This window comes from Aspergillus nomiae (genome assembly GCF_001204775.2).
Source record: "Aspergillus nomiae NRRL 13137 chromosome Unknown contig00266, whole genome shotgun sequence".
NCBI lineage: Eukaryota > Fungi > Ascomycota > Eurotiomycetes > Eurotiales > Aspergillaceae > Aspergillus > Aspergillus nomiae.
In genome coordinates, this window is record NW_015378321.1 from 1 (window position 1) to 19,515 (window position 19,515).

Here is a 19,515-nt window from a genome sequence, read left to right on the forward strand (position 1 = left end):
ATGATGGAATGTAAATAATTTAATTAATCCCTAATAAAACATGGATCAAATTAAATAGCCTCCGTCCCAACCTTTCTGGTTTGTGTTCTTATCATTTTTATTTTGCCTAATTTATTCGATTATTTTACTTTAATTACGTTTATTATTAATTTTTTTTACCCTTTTGTGTCCGTGTTTGCTGTGTATAACATGCATCCGTAAGTGGGTACCTACAGCTACTGGCAGTTGGCCCTAAAAATCTTAGGTGGTAATAGTAATGGTAATAGTTAGGACAGGCACAAGAGCGAAAGTTGTGGTGCACTGACGGTTTGTCGGTTGTGCGTGTGCGGAGCGGAGGAGACAGAAAGTGGGCGAGGAAGAGAAAGAGACGGACTACTTTTTGGCGCCGTTCCTCTTTTTCCCCCTTCTACTAATTGACTACTGTCCGTAGTAGTTCTTGTCTACGCAACCATCCGTCACTGCATCGGACGTTCTTTTTCTTTTCTCGAAAAAAAAGAAAAAGAAAAAAGCGGGAAAAGAAAGAAAGAAAAAGAGCAGTCAAGATCTAAAAAAAAGGCCCTATCCTTAATCCTATTTTCCAAGATTCCATTGTCATATCCAATTCCGTTTTCTTTTCTTGTTTTCCCCCTCATCCAATCCCGTCCATCATTTACTCCTTTTTCTTGTGAATGCAAGTGGCACTAAGAAATCCAACCCCCAGACAAATTTTCCTACGCAGCAACACAAAAGCCTCATTTCTGCTCCCTTCTCTCATCCATTCCTGTCATCTCGGAATTTCCTCAGCAACCCTGTCCGACCTTGCGACAGCGTCGCGATTCTAGACTTATGTGTTCTCGTTCCTACTGTCGTTACCAATCTATCTATTCCGAAACCTCTGATCGCTGAATTTCATACACACCACCCCCGTTGATGCTGGTGGAGAATTCGTAGCATCAAGGGTTGGATTCACTTCATGTTGTAACGAAGTCCACGAATTGAGACGATTGATGATTACAGCCCCGCGATTGACTGCCGACGATTCGACGAGATGCCGTTCTCCTCCTCATCCTCCTCCTCCGGCCCCGAGGTGTCTACCACCCCGCTTGCAGACTACTTCTGGATCGCCGGTGTTGATGGCACAGAAATCTTAGAGACTTTTCAAAGACTGGGCGATGAATACAGAGCAAACAGTGCCACCTCCCCTGGCCCCGCTCTTGCGGACACTATCGAGGAAGATGCGGACGCGGAGGAGGCACACGACCCCCGTTTGGACTCCCTCTCTCGGCCCACTTCCATGGCTGGAGGCCGCAATTCCTTCCAGCGTTTCTCAATGCGCTCGGGAGACTCCAGTGAATCCAGCGGGAATGGCACCAGCAGCAACCGGAGCAGTCTGACCATCAAGGGTAATCAATCGCCCAGAGGGTCGTCGTTCCTAGAAGATTTTGACTTTGACAAGGCCCTGTTCAAGTTTGCGAACGAGCGGGAGTCGTTCCTGTCGGATCTGAGTCTCAGTGCCGGAGCTATCACTCCCACGTCGCGCCCCAGGTCCAGGTTACGTACACAGAAGATTGTCTCTGAAGAGACCCCCTCCCAGCCATCTAGCTTGCTTAGATCAGGTATTGGTAGCGTGCGGCGTCATATGGCATTCAGAGACATGAACAGTATGAAACGGCAGCCGTCAGTTGCTCGTCAAGGTGAGTTTGCGACATTCCAGGAACTGAGAGCATCGAGTTTGCTAACCACAATTTCAAACAGCTTCTATTCGGACCTCGCGACGACTCAGTAATTACAACTCAGTTATTCCGGCACCACAACCGTTGGAGATCTCCCCTACCATGCATCCCCTGAAACGCCGTTTTGAGCCCGTTCTCCTCGACCGGTACCCAACCAAAGGAATGTCTGACGAGCTGAAGCAACGGGGCAACTTCCCAGACTATGTCCCGATGTTTGCCTTTCCGAACGATATCCATATTGTTTCTTCAGATCAGAGACCGCGCTCTACCTGGCACGGGTTTGTCATGACAACTGACAATGGCTCACGACTGCACGCCATTTGTCTTATCATATGGATTCCACTGAATCAGCGAGCTGCGGAGGAATTGGAAAAACGCTGCGAGGAATGGCGAAAAGACAATATGACAGACGAAGAGCGAGAGCTAGCGGCCAGTCTCGGTGAAAGGCTAGCGAGCGAACGGGCCAAACTCTCGAGACTTCTAGCCCAACTCCCCACGGTGCCTTCAGGGTCGGAACAAAGAGAGCAGCTGGAGGATGAGATCAGTGCGGTTGAAGAGAAAATCGGCTTAATGACCGACCTTTTACGCCCAGTCCGGCACGGTGCAGCATCAAAAATTGAAGGTCTGACTGACGGCGACACGGGATTCTGGATCCCCCGCGCTTACGGTATTCTTGGGCGGGAAGAAAGCATGACGAGTTTCTGGAAAGAGTGGCTGAAAGCAGTAATTGTGCCCATGACTGAGGGAAGCATTCAGCGGATCCCTCCAAGCTCTCCGCGGATGGGGATGTGGCAACCCTTGGAACGATATGTGATGAACCTATGCACTGAGGCATTTAGCCCCAATTCGTCCAAGACCCAAGTAGAGCTTTCGGTCCGGGAGTTGCGCCTGTTTGCACGAAAGGAAGCTACCAACGAACTGCCAGGCTCCCGAAATACTGATCTCTATGCACTATTCCGAACTTTGTCGCTGCCGAACATCATCATTCTTTTCGAGTATGCACTGACCGAATCGCGTATAATATTCTTGTCGTCCCATACTTCGATGCTTTACTTGGCTACTAGGGCACTGGTTGATTTGTTGTTCCCATTCCAGTGGACTGGAGTGCTCATTCCTGTTTTGCCTGCACGTTTGATCCAAGCTCTCGAAGCTCCTTGTCCTTACATTGTAGGTATCGAGCGGAGATATGAGAAGGTTGAGCTACCATCGGATGACTTCGTCTTGGTGGATCTCGACGCAGACCTCATTGAGAGTACAGTTCGGCCAACGCCCCTGCCGCGTCACCAGCGGAGAAAGCTGCATTCGCTACTTCAACTGGCCGCCCCCCACCACAGTCGGTGCGGTGTCCCAACTGGTCCGCCAGCATATGCAGTGGAGACGTTCCCGTTCGATGCGTTTATGTCGGAGAATTCCTCTATTTTCCACTCCAAAGCGCAGTCGACTCAGTTAGCGAAATACGTCAGCCTTAACTCGAACGCATTCGGCCAGGCCTCGATGCCGGGAACGTATGCGCCTCTTGTATTCAATGCTTATCTGCATGCTCGCTACGAGCAGGTTCCGTCTAGGGGATATTCGTCTAAGGGTCCTGACCGGCCGGGACTGGATCGTCCAAGACCGGGTCGCCTCCTTCACCTAGGGACACCTCTCCCACATCAGGTCATTTCCCGGTTTCCTCGCGGACTGATTCGGGGATGGCTCTTCAGGCATCCTTGCGCGAGAAGCGCTCAGGTCATTTCGATGCTGCATCACGAAGAAGTTCGTCGTTCGGTATGGAATTAAGAGGAGGTGTTCCCAGACGGCCAAGTGCTCCTTTCCTAGGCCACACCTCGAATTTATCTGTGACAACACTGAATACGGAATATAATTCTGGGTCAACTTACGCACCCTCCGTCTATGCCCAATCGACTGTTGCTGCGTCCACCATTGTTCCACAGCCTTCTTCGCAACCAATTCACAACTCCGAAGGCACCTGTTGGGTGGAGGGGCATTGCTTGCAAGTGCTGCCATGCGACGACAAGTCTATTTGTGCAATCTGTGATGAAAGGGCTGACGAAGCCATGTACAAGTGTAACGCCTGTAAGACTCTTGTTCACAACCGTTGCGCCTTGCAGATCTGCCTGGTGTGTCCCGCTGCGTTCCATCCGGAACAGATTCGCGCCGCATTTGTAAGGTGTTTTGCTAGCTTGCTCTATACCTACAAGAAGTTCTTACAACCTGCTTCTGGTGATAAGAAGAAAGCGGGCCTGACCTATAGCTTCAACATGGAGGCATTCCTGAAGAGCTTGCCAGGTGAGCATGCTGAATATGCTGCCGTCCTGCAGCAAACACAAAGTAAGCCATCACTTTTGAAGCCAACCTACTGTCTCGAGGGTCCTTGTCACTAACATCCTATCAGGCTTCAATGAATTCATCAGTGAAAGAGAAAGAGTCAATCCCAAGTCCAAGGATCCAAGAATGGCCCTTTTTGATGAGATCGTCTTATCCAAACGCAATCGTGGGCGGACTTCTTTTTTCTCTAGCCGAATGCAGACGGATTTCCTTTCGGATACGTCGAATCATCTTTGGGTAACTGCCAGTGCTAGTTCCTTTGGTCCAGGTAGCAGGGGGCAACAAGGTCTTTCTGGGGATTATACCCGTGTCGTCACTAGAGGTTCGTCGACTCTGTTACGCAGTCTACCACTTTTCCCACGCTGACACCTACTCTACAGCACCAGCAAAACTCGATAACAGCCTGATGAAAGAGCCCCGCATGATCCACGGAGCCCCTCGGGTATCGAAGACGGCAAACAATGCCCGTAGAAAGCCACTGCCTAAGCTCATGAACGGGCTGGCCATCTCACCCCCATAAAGGTGAAACACGGCTGGTGGATTGCATATCTCTATTTACTATTGGATATGGCATATCCCGTGTTGTATGCATGCCACGTATCCTCGAGTCGCATCTCGCAAAGTGCAAATACGGAGCGTCATGTGGATATGTGCTGCAGAAATCCATGAAAGTCACACCCACAAATATCTGCTTTTGTGGACTAAAAACTTTTGTCTATGACGTCCTTGGGCACTGGTAGCGTGTGCTTCTTTGGCTCACGCGCTACATGACTGCTGCCGCATACCAGCACCCTGAGAAAATGGGCGTTGCGACTGATTTTACTACACAAAACAATGAGTCGAAGGTATCCTTGCATTTGCATCTCAAGAAAGCAAGAGGTGCATCGGACATACGAAATATCCTACGCACTACCATATCTCCGTAATTATCATGATCATGGCATACCACTGACTCCGGTTTTGAGTTGTGGAGGTACATACATTGCATACATTCATCTGTGTACGCCAATGCGCACATACACCTTTTGTGCTGATCCAGCCACTTAATATTCGCAATCTTTGGAGGATCTGCACCTGATCGTGCTTTCCCGCCTATTCTAACTTGCCTTGTTTTGGTACTTCTTGTGTTGCTTTCAATACCCCTTTCAATTGGTTGATCCTATTGTTTTATGTATTTGATTTCTCTTGACATATTGGTGGCTCACGTCCTGTTCATATTTCCCTACTCAATTAATCATGGCCTGCTTCCGAGGCAACACAAACCAAGTACAGAGACAGATGATACTATATATGGGTAGAATATGTAACTTTAGCTTATCGTTCTTGAGTGGCTGGCGGACAAATAGGCCCTCATTTGCCCATGCGTGATACCACCCAAGAATATCCTTCGGTCAGGGAATAATGTTGGTGGATATCGGCGGGCCAACGAGAGGCGGTACAGATAACACCATGCGAGGCTTTTTCCTCGTATCATAGCTCTTTAGGCTGTGGATCGCTGGATCTTCTGGTAGCATCTGCCCCGTATGCGATGAAGAAGTCGCAAGCTTAGGTCACACCAAGAAATGATATGAAATTCCCAGACAGGCTAGAAATTGCTGAGATGTGATCTACAGGCTCTGGACAATAGTCCGCCCACAGTAAATTTTCGCCGGCATAGAAACTTCTCGAGTGGATAATGGCTACCTCTGATACTAGGTACTGAGGTTGTGTACTGTCCATACAAAGGCTGCCTAAGGTTACAGATGGATTGTCAGCCATGGGCAATAGACCGGCCTGATTGGCGGAGAAATCGACTCCGCTCCCCGTAGTGCGGAGCTGAAATTCCGGGGAAATTTAGCCGTCGGAAGAAGAGCATCTTACCAACTTCATTCTTTCACGACCCTGGTCCTATCGTCTTCCTCACGTTGTATTGGCAAATGTGATTGTGGTCTCTCCTTTTACCCTTTTTTTATAGCGCCCCGGTCCAAGATTCCTCAACCAACTCGATTGCTCCTACTTATTGGGCCAGTGATTCGATTTAGTAGTTTTAACCCTTGCCTATTGACATCTCGGGTATTGCACACTAGTCGCTTATCTCCAGTCGACCCTCCATCCCATCTGCCCTGATAAAGTCCACTCTCCCTTCTATTGTTTGGCTAGGGTTTAAAGTACCTCTCGACTACGTGTGAACGTCAATGCTTCTTTGAGGGTCTCGTTCTCGATCTCAGTGTCCTGTCGATTGTCTTTTATTATTGTTTTGATTGAAGTACCAGATTTGGCGCTACGGTGGGATTAGCTGTTCATCTCCTTTCTTCTTCCCTAGAGATTCGGCATCTTCCGGATACAGTATGAAGGTGCAGAGTACTGCCCATGCAATGAGATGATGCAGACAGCCATTCATAAGCCCGTGGCTATGACACTCTTACCTGAAACCTCTTCCCCTATTACCTCAATCAAAGGAACTTCTTCCTTTGCTGTCACTTCTCTTACCCCAAACCTGCCCCCAGAGCCCTCTCGTGCCGTCGCCATTGTATATGGCCCCAATCAGGACACTATCGTCCAAGTTGTCGCTGAGATCCTGGGCAAGCCATGGACTACGGAATCTTCTCTGTCCACACTCGGGCGGGGCGGTCATGCTGTCGTGACCGGGATATTGGCTGACCATCTGGGTCGTGCTCTGGAAGGGTGTGAGAAGCCTGCCGGCATCTTAATCAACACGCACTGTGTGGATGATGGCTCCTTTCCAGATGAATCACTTACCGACCGCTGCGACTATGAGTTTCTGTATTCCCTTCGGAGTCCTTTCTTTCGCCGCGATCTGACCCGGTTTCTGTCTTTGATTCTGGGCCAAACCAGACCACATGAAGACCTGAAGACCAAAAGCCGCACGAATTTTATCTCGACGACCTTTCCGGACGTCCATGCGGCATTACCCAATCTTGACATTTTGTCGGTAGGTTCAGATGCAGTCGAGATCCGTGTAGATCTATTGGTTGAGCCCTCACCTGTGGGCATCTCCAACCGGGTGCCCAGCCTGCGGTACGTTGGCCAGCAGTTGATGTTGCTTCGGCAGCATACAGAACTGCCGATCATCTTCACCACGCGATGCACCAAGGAGAATGGTAAGTTCCCCATGGATGATCCAGTACTATTCTATAGGTACCTTCGCCGGGCAATCCAGTGGGGTGTCGAGTATATAGATGTTGAGCTGTGGCTTCCGGAGGATATCCGGAGACAGTTAGCGGAAGTCAAAGGAAATAGCATCATCATGTCAGCATTCCATGATTTCTCAGGAACGTGGAAATGGACATCTCCCGATGCACCGCGGATCTTCGCGGAAAGCGCCAAATACGCGGATATTGTGAAGATGATTGCTATGGTCAATACTGTTGAGGCCAATTACGAACTCGAGTATTTTCGGTCGACGATCAAGAGGGCCCATGGGTCGTACCCCCTCCTGTCGGCTGTCAACATGGGGCAGATGGGTCAGCTCTCGCGAGCGCTCAACACTGTGTTCTCGCCCATCACGCATCCGTTATTGCCGATGATTGCAGCGCCGGGGCAACTAACGGCGGCAGAGATTAACGAGGCGCTCCATATCATGGGGCAGCTACCCAAGCGCGATCTGTACGCCATTGGATCATTCCGCTCAACGCCGCAGTCGATGTTTATGGAAAAATGTTTCAACGAACTGAGCCTGCCGCACACACTGACTTCGATCGACCGTGGACCCATGGGTTCCATCGAACGTGTGATCACTCAGCCCTCCTTTGGCGGAGCGTCGGTACATCCGCCTATATCGAGCAGCACCACATGCATTCCAGCCGTCAGTGACGCTGCCCGCGCAATTGGATTAGTCGATACGATTGTGGCCGCAAAAAGCGCTGCACCGAAGGCTCAGTTGGTTGGTGAGAATGCGACATGGAAGGGGATCCGGGCAACGTTAACCCGAGACTATGTTCCGTCGGCATATCGCGGCCGAGCGGCGATTATCCTTGCGGGTACTGAGAGCGAGGCATCAGCGGCCATCTTTGCACTGCGCAGCTTGGGTGTTGGAGCGATCTACACGGTGGGGTTCCGGGCGAGCGGGCCGCTGGCAGACGGATTAGAGCCATTCACGTCGATCCAGTCCGTGAAACTGGTTGAGCAGCCGTTTGTGATTGTATCCGCGCTGCCTCCAGAGAAGTCGTTGTTGGTCCAGCCGCTGTTGCGACACTACCGAACGAATGGTCAAGCCTCGCCACCATCTACACGGGGGAAAGTATACCTCGACTTGACGCGAGGTGAACGCACGGGGGACCCTGTAGGAGTGGCTGTGCGTGCGGGGTGGACAGCTTATGGGATTGAAGATGTGAATGCATGGACAACTGTGGAGACGCTGCGACTGCTCGTGGGACAGAATGTACCGTTTGATTTTGTGCGCATGGCGTCAGGTCGAGTATTTTGATTTGATGTATATATATTGGAGTACTGATAGATGAATCGGACTTAAGTGACGCAACCCGGTTTCCGCGGAGGGAGGGGGTGAACCAATACATTGCAATCAGGCTGATTGGAGTAAGTTGAATTCAATGGGGGGGAGCAGGATTATTGCAGAACATAAAATGACATTCTGCTGATTCAATTAAATTAGCGGAGGGACGGCGCCATACAGTTTTCGTATGGGACTCTCTGAGATGATACTACATTGGGACTAGGAGACGAGATGGTGTGACAAAAGCATCCTGGGCAGGTAATCTACCGTACATTGGGAAGGGGAAGATGAACATGAAGAGTGCGGATGCACATCATGTTATTGCCGACCGGACGGCAGTCCGTGATGGACAGGGGAAAATCCCGTCGAGGATAAATGGTATTTAACCGAATCTTGCAGATCACTAAGGTTGCACCACTACTTAAGTCAAAAGGATGTGAAGGTTTTGCTTGTTAAACGCCATGGTAAATTAGACTCGAAGTGTAAAAGATTCAAGGCGAAAGTCAGTATGGGAAAAGGCTTTGGTTTTGGTAATTTTGGTACGGCCGGTAAGCGACCATCCCCGCATCGGCTGTATCTCCGTCACACTAGCCCTTATCCAGTGTAGTCCCACCCGTGTTCTCCACGTTTTTCCACTGCGTTTAAATCTGGGGTCATTCTCTCACTCTTAACCTCTTCTTCTTTTCCTTTTAAACCCTTTGCTTCTCAATGCTTGTCAAGAATCTTGTTTATCCTCCTCCCGCGATATCTCGCTTCCGTGTCTCCCGTCTATCCATCCGTCTATCTACGCAAACAGGCATATGTCATGTAATGTGGCCATGTCCCGACCTCAGGTCAGCATCGACCGGCTAACTCCCCGCCGTGTCAATGCCGAACCGCGAGAGTCGATGAATTGCAAGTCCTGTCGGAAGAGGAAGGTAATAAAGAATCTTCTGGTCACTCGTCACGAACAGTCAATTCTAAAAATGTATTTAGATCAAATGCAACCGGCTGCGCCCAAGTTGTGAGGCTTGCAAGGTGTTCCAATGCCCTTGTATATATGGTACACAACAGACAGAGGATGTCATCTTCATGCCTGATCCACTAACGGACGTCTTCAGATGCCGTACCGAAAAAACGCGGCCCTAAAACAGATGTCTTGGAGGCCCTGCTCAAACGCGTCGATGGTTTGGAAAAGCGTCTCCAGGATGACAATCATCCCCTGTCGCCCACCTCTTCGGGCTCGCCGACTAAGTCAATGGAGCAACTTGCGGCACAGGTGAACTTTCATCCTCCGCCTCCATCGCATACATTCCCTCCACCTCCAGCACCCCAGCAATCTTCTCAGAGTCACAGGCTACCTGACTCGATGCTGGACGTTTACTTTGCCCGACTTCATGGCAAGCCCTACTCTATCTTGGATGAGGCTGCCACCCGCCAGCTACATCAGCGAGGGCAGTTGCCCGTGTGTTTGTCCATGGCTATCCATGCTCTAACGATAAGGTCCGTTACAGCCTGTCTGTCCTCTCGAAAGCTTTCTGACATAGCGCAGATATACCGTTCTCAACCCTTCCCCTCAAGGTCTAGACTATGCTCGCCAGGCTCGACGCTTAGTGGACATTGATGATCCTTCTATTGAGGGACTGCAGACTCTCTTACTATTATCACAGACCTTTTTCGCTTATGGTTATGGCAGAAAGGCCTACATGGCATTGAGTAAGCGTCCCAACCCTAGTATACTTGCCTCATGACTAACATGTATAGGCAATGCTATTGGTATGGTCTTAGCTTTGGACCTGTATCGGGAACTGCCTGCTCAAAGCCCGTCGCGTAGGGCAGAACGCGAGATAAGGCGTCGTATTTTTTGGACGGCTTATACAATGGATCGTTTTCTTACTTGTGGCTCAAAACGGCCCTGCCTCATCGCTGATCATTCCATCGTGTTACGATTACCTTCCGCTGGACCGGAAACTGGCGAATGGTTTAACCCGGTCGGTCCTAACATTCAGTTCACATCCGACCGTCGCAAGGGCCCAGGAGCCGCTGCTCTTTTAGTCGACATCACTCGAATCTTAGGCGTCACCCACCGCTACTTAGCTGCTGGCGGTGTCAAAGGTGACTCGCATTTTCCTTGGCATGCTCTCTCCAACTTGTCCAAAATCCGTCAGGAACTTGATATCTGGGCAGCCGGCACGCAGGACCTATTCGCCTCAATTGAAGCCTTATTTGGTCATCCAGAGAGCACGCTTCTGCTTCTCAGCAAGTTGATATACCACCTAGTTCATTGCCTGCTGTATCGACCGTTTCTTCCCATTGACCTCGCTGAGCTCCGCGGGACGGGCCAGCATCAGTCATGGCAGATTGAGGCTACCACACTTTGCTTCTCGCACGCCAATGCCATCGCCGAACTGGTTGAGCTGGCGCGCCATGCGCCGCGCATTGAATGGCCGGACTTGATAGCCTACTGTGCCTGCACCGCTGGCACTGTTCACATTCACGGTGTACATTACAATGGCCGCGAGGGTGAAGTATTCGCATCGAGTGCTGACTTCCTTACGCGTGAGATGAGCCAGCTAATATGGCTGCGTCACTCCTGCTCAGGGGTTCAGCATCAGCGCGAAATGCTACAAACCATTTCGGCATGCCACGCAGATCTGGTGCGAACATTAGCTGCGCGACCGGTGCGGTTTGCGCCGGTCTTCCATCTGGAGGATTTCTTCGATCGGTATCCCGGATTAGTTGTTGAAGGAGCACATGTAAGATTAGTAGATATAGATGACCCGTGAGTTCTCTCTATTGATAAGGCTTGATGATCTCAATCTGACGATGATTCCAAGCGCCCGCTTTGACCGCGTGGATGCCCACGACGGGAATAGAGCGATTTATCCGGCGATACCACCAGCTACGCCAACTCTCCCATCACAAGCCGGTCGAAGCAACTCGATCAGCTTCAACGCACCCCAGCCATCACCCTCACCGTGGCTTGGCCCTGACCTGAGCCTTCCAGACGGCGGTCTCGGCTTCTCTCCATCCGGGGTAAACGCCTCCCCAACCGCATTCCTCTCGGAACCCTTCACCGCACCAACACCACCGTCCCAACCGCAATACGCCACCTTCCCCTTTGAAGCATCCGTTCCGGGGACAGCTTTGACGCCGGACGCTCAGTCCCAGGGTAGCACCTCGGGGGCGGGAGCGGGGCCGGGGGACCAAAGCTCGTCCGAGAAAGACCCGTTCCTCAGTTTGTTGGAGCAGCTAGCGGAGAACGAACACTCACAAGGGGGTCCGAGCGAGTTGGACTTCTTTCTGGGGGAGGGCCTCGAGGCGCCGGGGGAAGGATGCCCGGACGACGTTGTTGATGCTTAGTTTATGATACCCTCTATGTACTATGATATACTATAATAGATATGAATATATGAATGACGACGGTATATACGATTCTACGGACGATCTCCTGCCTGAGTCAACGCCCTGAGTGATGGACTCTAGGATACGTCATGTCAAGACCGAAGCTCGTAAGAAATCCCCACGTAGCAGGGCTCACTCTGGAGTCTCTTCCCCTCAGCCCCTCTTTCACGCTAGAGACTTTACCGAAGAGCTAAAAGGCAAAGAAACAACAAGAAGTTGGCAAACACTCCACAAGCGCGATCGAACTAAACCCACACAATCATGCCATTACCCGATGAGCCAATCGTGGGCAAAGACCAAGACGCTTGTACCCGGAGGATATGCCTGATCCGGTTAATCGGGCGTCAATCCCGAAGCCCTACACCGCGTACCTTAGACCTTAGCTTGGCCAACCTTGGGGTAGAAGAAGTTGTTGCTACTAGTAGGGTCTGGTGGCCCGACTATCCGAGGAACGGAATTAAAGGCGGAGTAAGGAAGGCATAACGGAGAGCCAAAGAATGGGTCCCTGACTCGTACTATCGTTTTCAACGAAGCTGTGCGCCTGTTTCTTGTAAGCGCGTGCTTTTGACCTATTGTTTGTCTCTGCAGGTACCTGGTCCCGTATACCGTATACGACACTCTCTAGCGTCTTCCATGTGGGTTTAATTTACGCTCAACGATGATCTCAATTAGTGTGAAGAGTATGATGACATGTGAAAGCATGGTAAATCCCCTTGTCGAGATGGGTATAGCTCTGACCCTGTCATATCAATCTCATCTTATACTTTCCGATCGCCCCAGTTGATGGTCAGTTTACCAGGCGCGCAAGCGAGGGAACGAAAAGTAGACATGCAAGAATTAACCGATAGAAGAAAATTCCGGCGATCCGTTGAGACTATGACTGCGCTGATATACCTATCAGGAATAATTATATAAAACAGAAAGGGGATAACTTGAAAAGAAAAGGCATGAGGATATCATTGCTACAATACATATATATAGGGCACGCATGTAGGTAATTTTACCCAACAAGTAACTCATGCCATCCAGTCTATACAAAGCTTGGGATCAAACTTCTCCAACTTATCGCATATCTTGCTGTCGCACTAAATCAAGCTCTACGCGCTGCGCGAGCTTTTACTCCTAAAGCCGTTGTGCGGACCCTTTCTCCAAGATTTGGTCCCTCACCCATTGGATCTCAGACGCAACTACATCAGGACGGATAAGATGGACATGATGGCCGCAGTTGGGAAGGTAGGTAAGACGGCTATTGGATGACAATTGGAGTTGTTCACCCTGCGCACGCTGATCATATTGGTCCCAGCGGTCGAGTAATCTGCGAAAGGCCGTCCGCTGCGCTTCAGTACCGTTGCCCGCCTCTACACCCTTTTCATATATTCGTTGGTAGTCTTGAGAGCCACGACACCGTATAACACTTAGGGGTCTAGCCCCTAGTGCTTGGTTCCTATACTGCTCCTTGTTTCCTAATGTCTTACAGACTTCCATTGCAGCTGCAGATTCAGCCTGGGATGTCTTGATTCCTCGTGCAATGTCTGCTGCACGAGCCCTCCACTCGTCTCGAGAGAGTTGGGCGCTGTCGCGTAACCCCGTCACCTGGCTGAACTTGAGGTCACCCAGTACAGCATTGATGTCTAGATCTGGATCGTCTAATAGCTCGGATTGCCTCTCCGTCGATGCATCTGCGAGCACCATTCCGGCCACCTCCTCTGGGTATAGGTGCAGGTACTCGCGCGCAACAATACCCCCATAGGAGTGAGCCACTAAGAGGAAAGGAGGGGTAAGGCTCGCGCTGTGTAGCAGCCGATGCAGCTCAGTAGCTGCTGTCGTGGCTGTTGGCTTAGTAGGCCCATCTTGACTGCGTCCTAGGCCGGAACGGTCATATAGGACAACGGGTGCAAATGTGCCCACGAGTCTTTCGACCGCGACGTATGACGAAGCGACGTCTCCTGCGCCTGCGAGAAAGATAACAAGCGGCTCCCCGGTCTTACGAGCGACCCCGCCTATGGAGAGGAAGAGGCTGTGTGTTCCGATGGAGAACATCGAGCCGTTCTGGCTACCGTAGGTATTGGATGTCATGAGGCGATGAAGATCTATAGCTTGATCGGGGATTGGATTGGTGTGACTTCGGGTCTAACCCGTGGAGTTAGAAGATGTGACTAGGTTATGTCCGATGTTGGCATTTAATCGGCCATTGTTATACCAAATTAATCACGTGGGAGGAGACAATCTCATTACGCTCGTCCCTCCTCGACGGAGGATATTCGTAACTTGTCTCTGGTGCCACAACGTTCAACTCAGGTAGAGCAACGCTCCCTGTCGAAACGAAACAACATAATGGTTCCTCGACATCCCTGTGGGTTTTCGGAGGTTTACTATGGGGTACACGAGCTATCACTGAAGAAGCAAAGCATGAGCTTTCAGTGACTTTGGTCTTACCAGTGACACAGGTAGCTGAACATGTGTTTCAAAGACAGGATTTCTCTTTTCTGGTCGTTTACAACCAGACCAGCCAAGCATTAAGGCTTGCAGACTAGATTAATCTCCCATAGGTCCTGAGGAACCCTTCAGGCCCTTAGTGTGTTTAAAGGCAGCCTGACTCGTCTATCCCGATAGCAAGATCAGCTACGTGCATCATCGTTAATTTAGGGACAATGCGAGGTAGCTTCACCAGGGCGTGATCAGGTAAGATCAGAATGTTACTATTGGTTCATAAAGCTACTTGTATAACTTAGGAAACCAGGATACATTTGCCTCTTAGGGCACATGTTACCACTCAACCTTTATCACCGGGCGAGTGAATCACTGCCTTTGTCTGCATGGCATACCGAGGTAACTGAAGGGGCTTTCCATCGAAATTTAGTCAATTCACTGCCATGGGAGGCTAGATAAGTGAAAGTCCTTTATAAGAAAGCTGCTTTCTGGTTAATGAGAGATACTTCAACGTTTTCATCCTATTCCGCTAGCTGATTGATATGTTTGTTGATTCTTTACCCAGCAATTCTGTGTTCAATTTGCTATAATGATCATAGATCTTTCTATCTCCGCTCTGACACTTCTCCTGGTAACCTATTGGCACGTATCCACTGCCTCTTCCCTACCCGTGGTGGATCTAGGTTATGAGCTCCATCAAGCATTCTCGTTAAACGTAAGGCCAGCTTACTGCAAAGACCAAGGCATTAGCGACTGACACTATCCCAGGAGACTACTGGTCTTTACAACTTCAGTAACATTAGATACGCCGCTCCACCTTTGGGAAACCTACGGTTTCGAGCCCCGTTGCCGCCCAAGGTGAACCGCGCTGAAGTCCAGACAGGGGCATTGGGTAGAATTTGCCCACAGGCTACGCCGATATGGAGCAGATATATCATGCCGCGGTTTTTAAAAAGCTACTTTACAAACTCAACGTTTGACACCTCCCTCGACTTTTCCTCCTTCCCAGTTCCACTCATTCAGGACCCCAGAACCTCGGAAGATTGTCTTTTCCTTGATGTTGTGGTGCCACAGAAAGTATTTGACCGAGCTCAGGGCAAACCCCTGATACGTAAAGAAAGTTTGGCTCCGGTTATCGTATATTTCTATGGCGGAGGTTATGTTCTAGGCGATAAGAGTGGCGTTGATCCATCTGGTCTCATTCAACGGAGTCAACAGCAGGATAAGGACGGAGTTATCTATGTGGCTCTGAACTACAGGGTAAACACCTCACTCCTGATAGGTGAGAACACAAAGGCACCTCATCGCTGACGATCACCCCGTAGCTCGGCGCATTTGGCTGGCTAGCGGGTCACACAGTATCCCGGAAAGGAACCCCCAACGTCGCACTTCATGACCAACGACTCGGCCTAACCTGGGTAGCTCAGAATATTCATCTATTTGGAGGTGATCCCAACCGAGTGACTGTTATGGGCGTATCGGCCGGATCAGGGTCCATCCTTCATCAACTCACTGCATACCAAGGGCGTCAAGGACCTTCCCTATTCCAGCAGGCCATCCTGCAAAGTCCCGCCTGGGAGCCGAACTATGATACAGACAAGCAGGAACGGACCTTTCGCCGATATCTCGAGCTCCTCAACGTCAGCACCATCGAGGAGGCACGCCAGCTACCCTCCGAAAAACTCATTGCTGCCAATGCCCATCAGGTGTCAAGCTCGCTCTACGGAACGTTCACTTATGGTCCCGTGGTGGACGGCGTCTTTGTCTCCGATCTCCCAGGCAAACTTCTGCTGCGCGGCGAGTTCGATCACAGCGTGAGGATACTGAATGGCCATACCTTGAACGAAGCTCTCATGTACACGCCGCCATCCAGTTTTCAAGAATGGGGTCTACTCTCACTTATGGACGAGCACTTCCTTGACCTTTCGGAAGATATGAAAGAGACCATCGTCAATGTTCTATACCCACCCATCGTGGATGGGACGTACGGATACCGCGGATGGGTTGAGCGAGTCTCTTCCGTCCTCTCGGACATATGCTTTCAGTGCAATTCATACCACTTGAATCATGCATACAAGAACAGTACTTACAGCTACGTGTTCTCCATCCCTCCCGCTATGCACTGGATGGACCATCCCTACTCATTCTATATCAAAGGCGCAAAGCCTCTAGCTGAGAGTCTTCTCTTCCAAGTAACAAACGAGACGGTGGCCTTCATCCTGCAAGACTACGTTACGAGTTTCGTTCAAACGGGAAAGCCGACGTCTCCACTAGCCCCGCCCCTTGAGATATATGGTCCTGAGAGTCGGGTGATAAGTATAGGAATGAACAATATCACGGGGATGCGTGACCCAGCATGCAATGCTCGGTGTGTTTACTGGCAGAATGCGTTTACTTATAGTCAGGATAAGTCGTGAGGCGTATTTCGATTATTGCATTGCGGACAGTGGGTTGGATCCACACAGATGATATGGCTGCCGAGGTTATGAGGTGGTACTTTCCAGACTGCAAGTATACACTGCAGATGTACTTCAAGAAATCTGCTAATTAATTCTAATGTGCTGTGGTACACTAGACTCTCGTCTCTCACTTGAACCATGAACCCCCTAAGTCCACACACACTGTTTATATGCGCACATCCCTACACCTCGTATATAAGCAGAGTCATACATCAACAGACCCGCACTTCCCCATAGAGAGACCTATAAATAGCCTCGGCCGTCCCTGAAATCTATACAAAACCCACAACCACCATCACATACACTTAACATATCTCCAGCCATCTCAATACCAAAAACCAAAGAACCCCAAAACAACACCACACAATGAACCCCAACCAAGCCCCCAACGACAACCTCCAAGAAATCCTCGCAACCGACATACGAACCGAAATTCCCTCCGAAACAGTCACCGCCATAACATCGCAACCCCCATTCATCACCATCCCGGGAGTCTTCAACATCCGCAACCTCCGCAGCGACAATCTCCGCGCGGGGTACGCCTACCGCTCGGGCGCGCTATCCAGACTATCAGACGAAGGCAAAACAGCCCTCCGCGATGTCGGGATAACCACCATCTTCGACCTGCGCAGACCTGATGAACGGACTAAATCGCCCACTCCTGTCATCGAGGGCGTCGAGGCCGTCTGGGAGCGGTATGCCCGCGAGCCAGGCCCGCCGAATCCGCTAGACTTCAAAGAAGAGGACCAGGGCGTCTCCGGGTTTCTAAACATGTTTGTGAGTATCATGGAGATCACGACGCCGATTTATAGAAAGGTCTTTCTGCATATCCGGGATCGGCCACAGGAGCCGTTTCTTTTTCATTGCACTGGTATGTTTTTGTGATGCGTGGCTTGTGTTTCTTTCTCTTGAATATATGTATGGATCTTGCATGTATCTATATAAGTCCATTCACTGACGAATCGGGTCGAATCCGTATAGCCGGTAAAGACCGTACCGGCGTCCTCGCGGCTTTGATCCTCTTGCTGGCCGATACGCCCTCCGACGCTATTGTCCATGACTTCGCCCTGAGCCGCGTCGGAATCGAGCCCGCTCGAAAGATGCTGATAGCGGCCTTTCCCACCATCTCCGGCACTGTGACCCCAGAGAGTGCCGGGTGGCTGCAGCTGGTGAGCGTGCGGGCTCCTGCGATGGCTGCGTTCTTGGATATGGTTGAGCAGTCCTTCGGGGGCGTGAAGGGGTATTTGACGGGCGTGCTGGGGTTTTCAGACGAGGATGTGGAGATTATGCGGGCAAACTTGAAGGGGAATTAACAAGTGCTCTACTTCCAGTAGATACTAGTACATGATACCTAAGAGATACCAATTGGATAGACGGGGGAAGGCTAACCATGGAGGCTTTATCCGAACAAAGCCAACCACTAACCTATTCAGTCAATAACTCTCCAATCAGATATCCTAACCCTATCTAAGCCTTCCGCTTCAGTTTATTCAACCAAAGATAAAAATGCAAACCAGAAACGGGGACATATCAAATTAGGGTCTCGATGCCATCACATGACATGACATCATGACCAGTAGAACAGTCATTCCAGCATCATCACACCACCACCACTCTCATGGAACAAAAAAGTAGCATAGGATCACCTACGTAAAGTACCTAATTGAAACGGGCGAGCTGTTTTCGACCTTCAATAGATGTGCAAATGAACACCCTCGACGCCCTAGCGACGGACCACGGCTGGGTCCATGGCTCCGTGACCAAACCCTTCACGGCCATCGTCACGCTCTACATGAGCCAGCAATTGGCGCTGGAACTTGCCGTGCAGGAGATAGTCAGTGTCATCAATGAGGTATATTACGGGGGTGATAGTGATCTCGGTATCCTCCCTCAAGCTTTTTTTTATGTCTTTGCAATATATGGCACGCATGAACTAGCTGTATTTTTTTTTACTAACTGTGTTGGCTGAATTGTCTGAAGACGAGTATCTAAGAGATTTATGGAGCGCAATCATTCACACGTCCCGGAAGGTTCCCCGGGAAAGGCCGCACACGCCCCCTGACGTCCCCACGCCGCTTCAGATCCGTCTCGCTGCCCTTCTGCTTACACTCAAACGCCAGCCAAACCCGGCACCCATGCCCACCGCCCATCTTCAATCGCCTGTCAATACTCGTCGGGATCTTTCCTGGAGACAGCTGCCGCTGTTCGAGGAGACGGTTTGTGAAGCGCTGAAGGATGAGCCCGGACGACGGGCCAAGTTTACCAAGGTCGAGACCGAAGGCTGGGTGAATTTCATGGCGTTTTTGGCGCTGATTACGAAGGAGCGAATCGTGGGGCTAGAGAACATCGGGATTGTAGTCCTTCGAGAAGCATTGGAAGAGAGACACGACTCTCTTCCTTCGACGGAAGAGAATGATGATAGGAAGGCGGATGAGGGGACGCAGTTGACTGTGTTTGTGGCTGCGGCGGCTATTTGGGCGGTTATCATGGGGGAAGAGCTGTGGGAGCGAACGGGGCAGAAGGAGGAGTCCCCAGTGGGTCTGTCTCTGGGGCCTGCGCCTAAGCAACTTATCGGGGAAATTCCTAAGAGGCGTTGGGAAATGTGGATTGATCGATTTCAATTCTTGAGCTTGCGCGAAGATCTTAAGATATGTACAAGAGAGTTGGCAGCGGAAGCCGCTGCTGTCATGATGCGGGTTCTATAATGCTCGAGAAAAACAGGTGTAATGTATGATGTACCATGACTCTA

General features: G+C 50.5%; 6 protein-coding genes across 6 annotated transcripts; 5 read left to right on the forward strand and 1 right to left on the reverse strand.

Moving 5' to 3' along the window:
* Positions 1–1,027: 1,027 nt before the first annotated feature.
* On the forward strand, positions 1,028–4,560 carry ANOM_007817 (dDENN domain protein; the record flags this gene model as incomplete). The annotated part of the gene is made up of 5 exons (XM_015553073.1): positions 1,028–1,673; positions 1,735–3,368; positions 3,416–4,043; positions 4,108–4,362; positions 4,421–4,560. The coding sequence occupies 5 exons, from the start codon at positions 1,028–1,030 to the stop codon at positions 4,558–4,560; spliced, it is 3,303 nt and encodes a 1,100-aa protein (XP_015404390.1).
* Positions 4,561–6,402: 1,842 nt separating this feature from the next.
* Positions 6,403–8,466, forward strand: ANOM_007818 (type I 3-dehydroquinate dehydratase; the record flags this gene model as incomplete). The annotated part of the gene is made up of 1 exon (XM_015553074.1): positions 6,403–8,466. The coding sequence occupies one exon, from the start codon at positions 6,403–6,405 to the stop codon at positions 8,464–8,466; it is 2,064 nt and encodes a 687-aa protein (XP_015404389.1).
* An 827-nt stretch (positions 8,467–9,293) lies between these two features.
* Positions 9,294–11,835, forward strand: ANOM_007819 (transcription factor domain-containing protein; the record flags this gene model as incomplete). The annotated part of the gene is made up of 6 exons (XM_015553075.1): positions 9,294–9,410; positions 9,469–9,526; positions 9,594–9,975; positions 10,025–10,188; positions 10,237–11,254; positions 11,310–11,835. The coding sequence occupies 6 exons, from the start codon at positions 9,294–9,296 to the stop codon at positions 11,833–11,835; spliced, it is 2,265 nt and encodes a 754-aa protein (XP_015404388.1).
* Positions 11,836–12,999: 1,164 nt separating this feature from the next.
* ANOM_007820 (alpha/beta fold hydrolase) lies at positions 13,000–13,953 on the reverse strand (the record flags this gene model as incomplete). The annotated part of the gene is made up of 1 exon (XM_015553076.1): positions 13,000–13,953. The coding sequence occupies one exon, from the start codon at positions 13,951–13,953 to the stop codon at positions 13,000–13,002; it is 954 nt and encodes a 317-aa protein (XP_015404395.1).
* A 943-nt stretch (positions 13,954–14,896) lies between these two features.
* Positions 14,897–16,724, forward strand: ANOM_007821 (carboxylesterase family protein; the record flags this gene model as incomplete). Its single annotated transcript, XM_015553077.1, has 3 exons — positions 14,897–15,022; positions 15,076–15,567; positions 15,633–16,724. 3 exons carry the CDS (start codon positions 14,897–14,899, stop codon positions 16,722–16,724), a joined length of 1,710 nt encoding a protein of 569 aa, XP_015404396.1.
* A 1,747-nt stretch (positions 16,725–18,471) lies between these two features.
* ANOM_007822 (DUF3632 domain-containing protein) lies at positions 18,472–19,471 on the forward strand (the record flags this gene model as incomplete). The annotated part of the gene is made up of 2 exons (XM_015553078.1): positions 18,472–18,646; positions 18,747–19,471. 2 exons carry the CDS (start codon positions 18,472–18,474, stop codon positions 19,469–19,471), a joined length of 900 nt encoding a protein of 299 aa, XP_015404397.1.
* Positions 19,472–19,515: the final 44 nt, after the last annotated feature.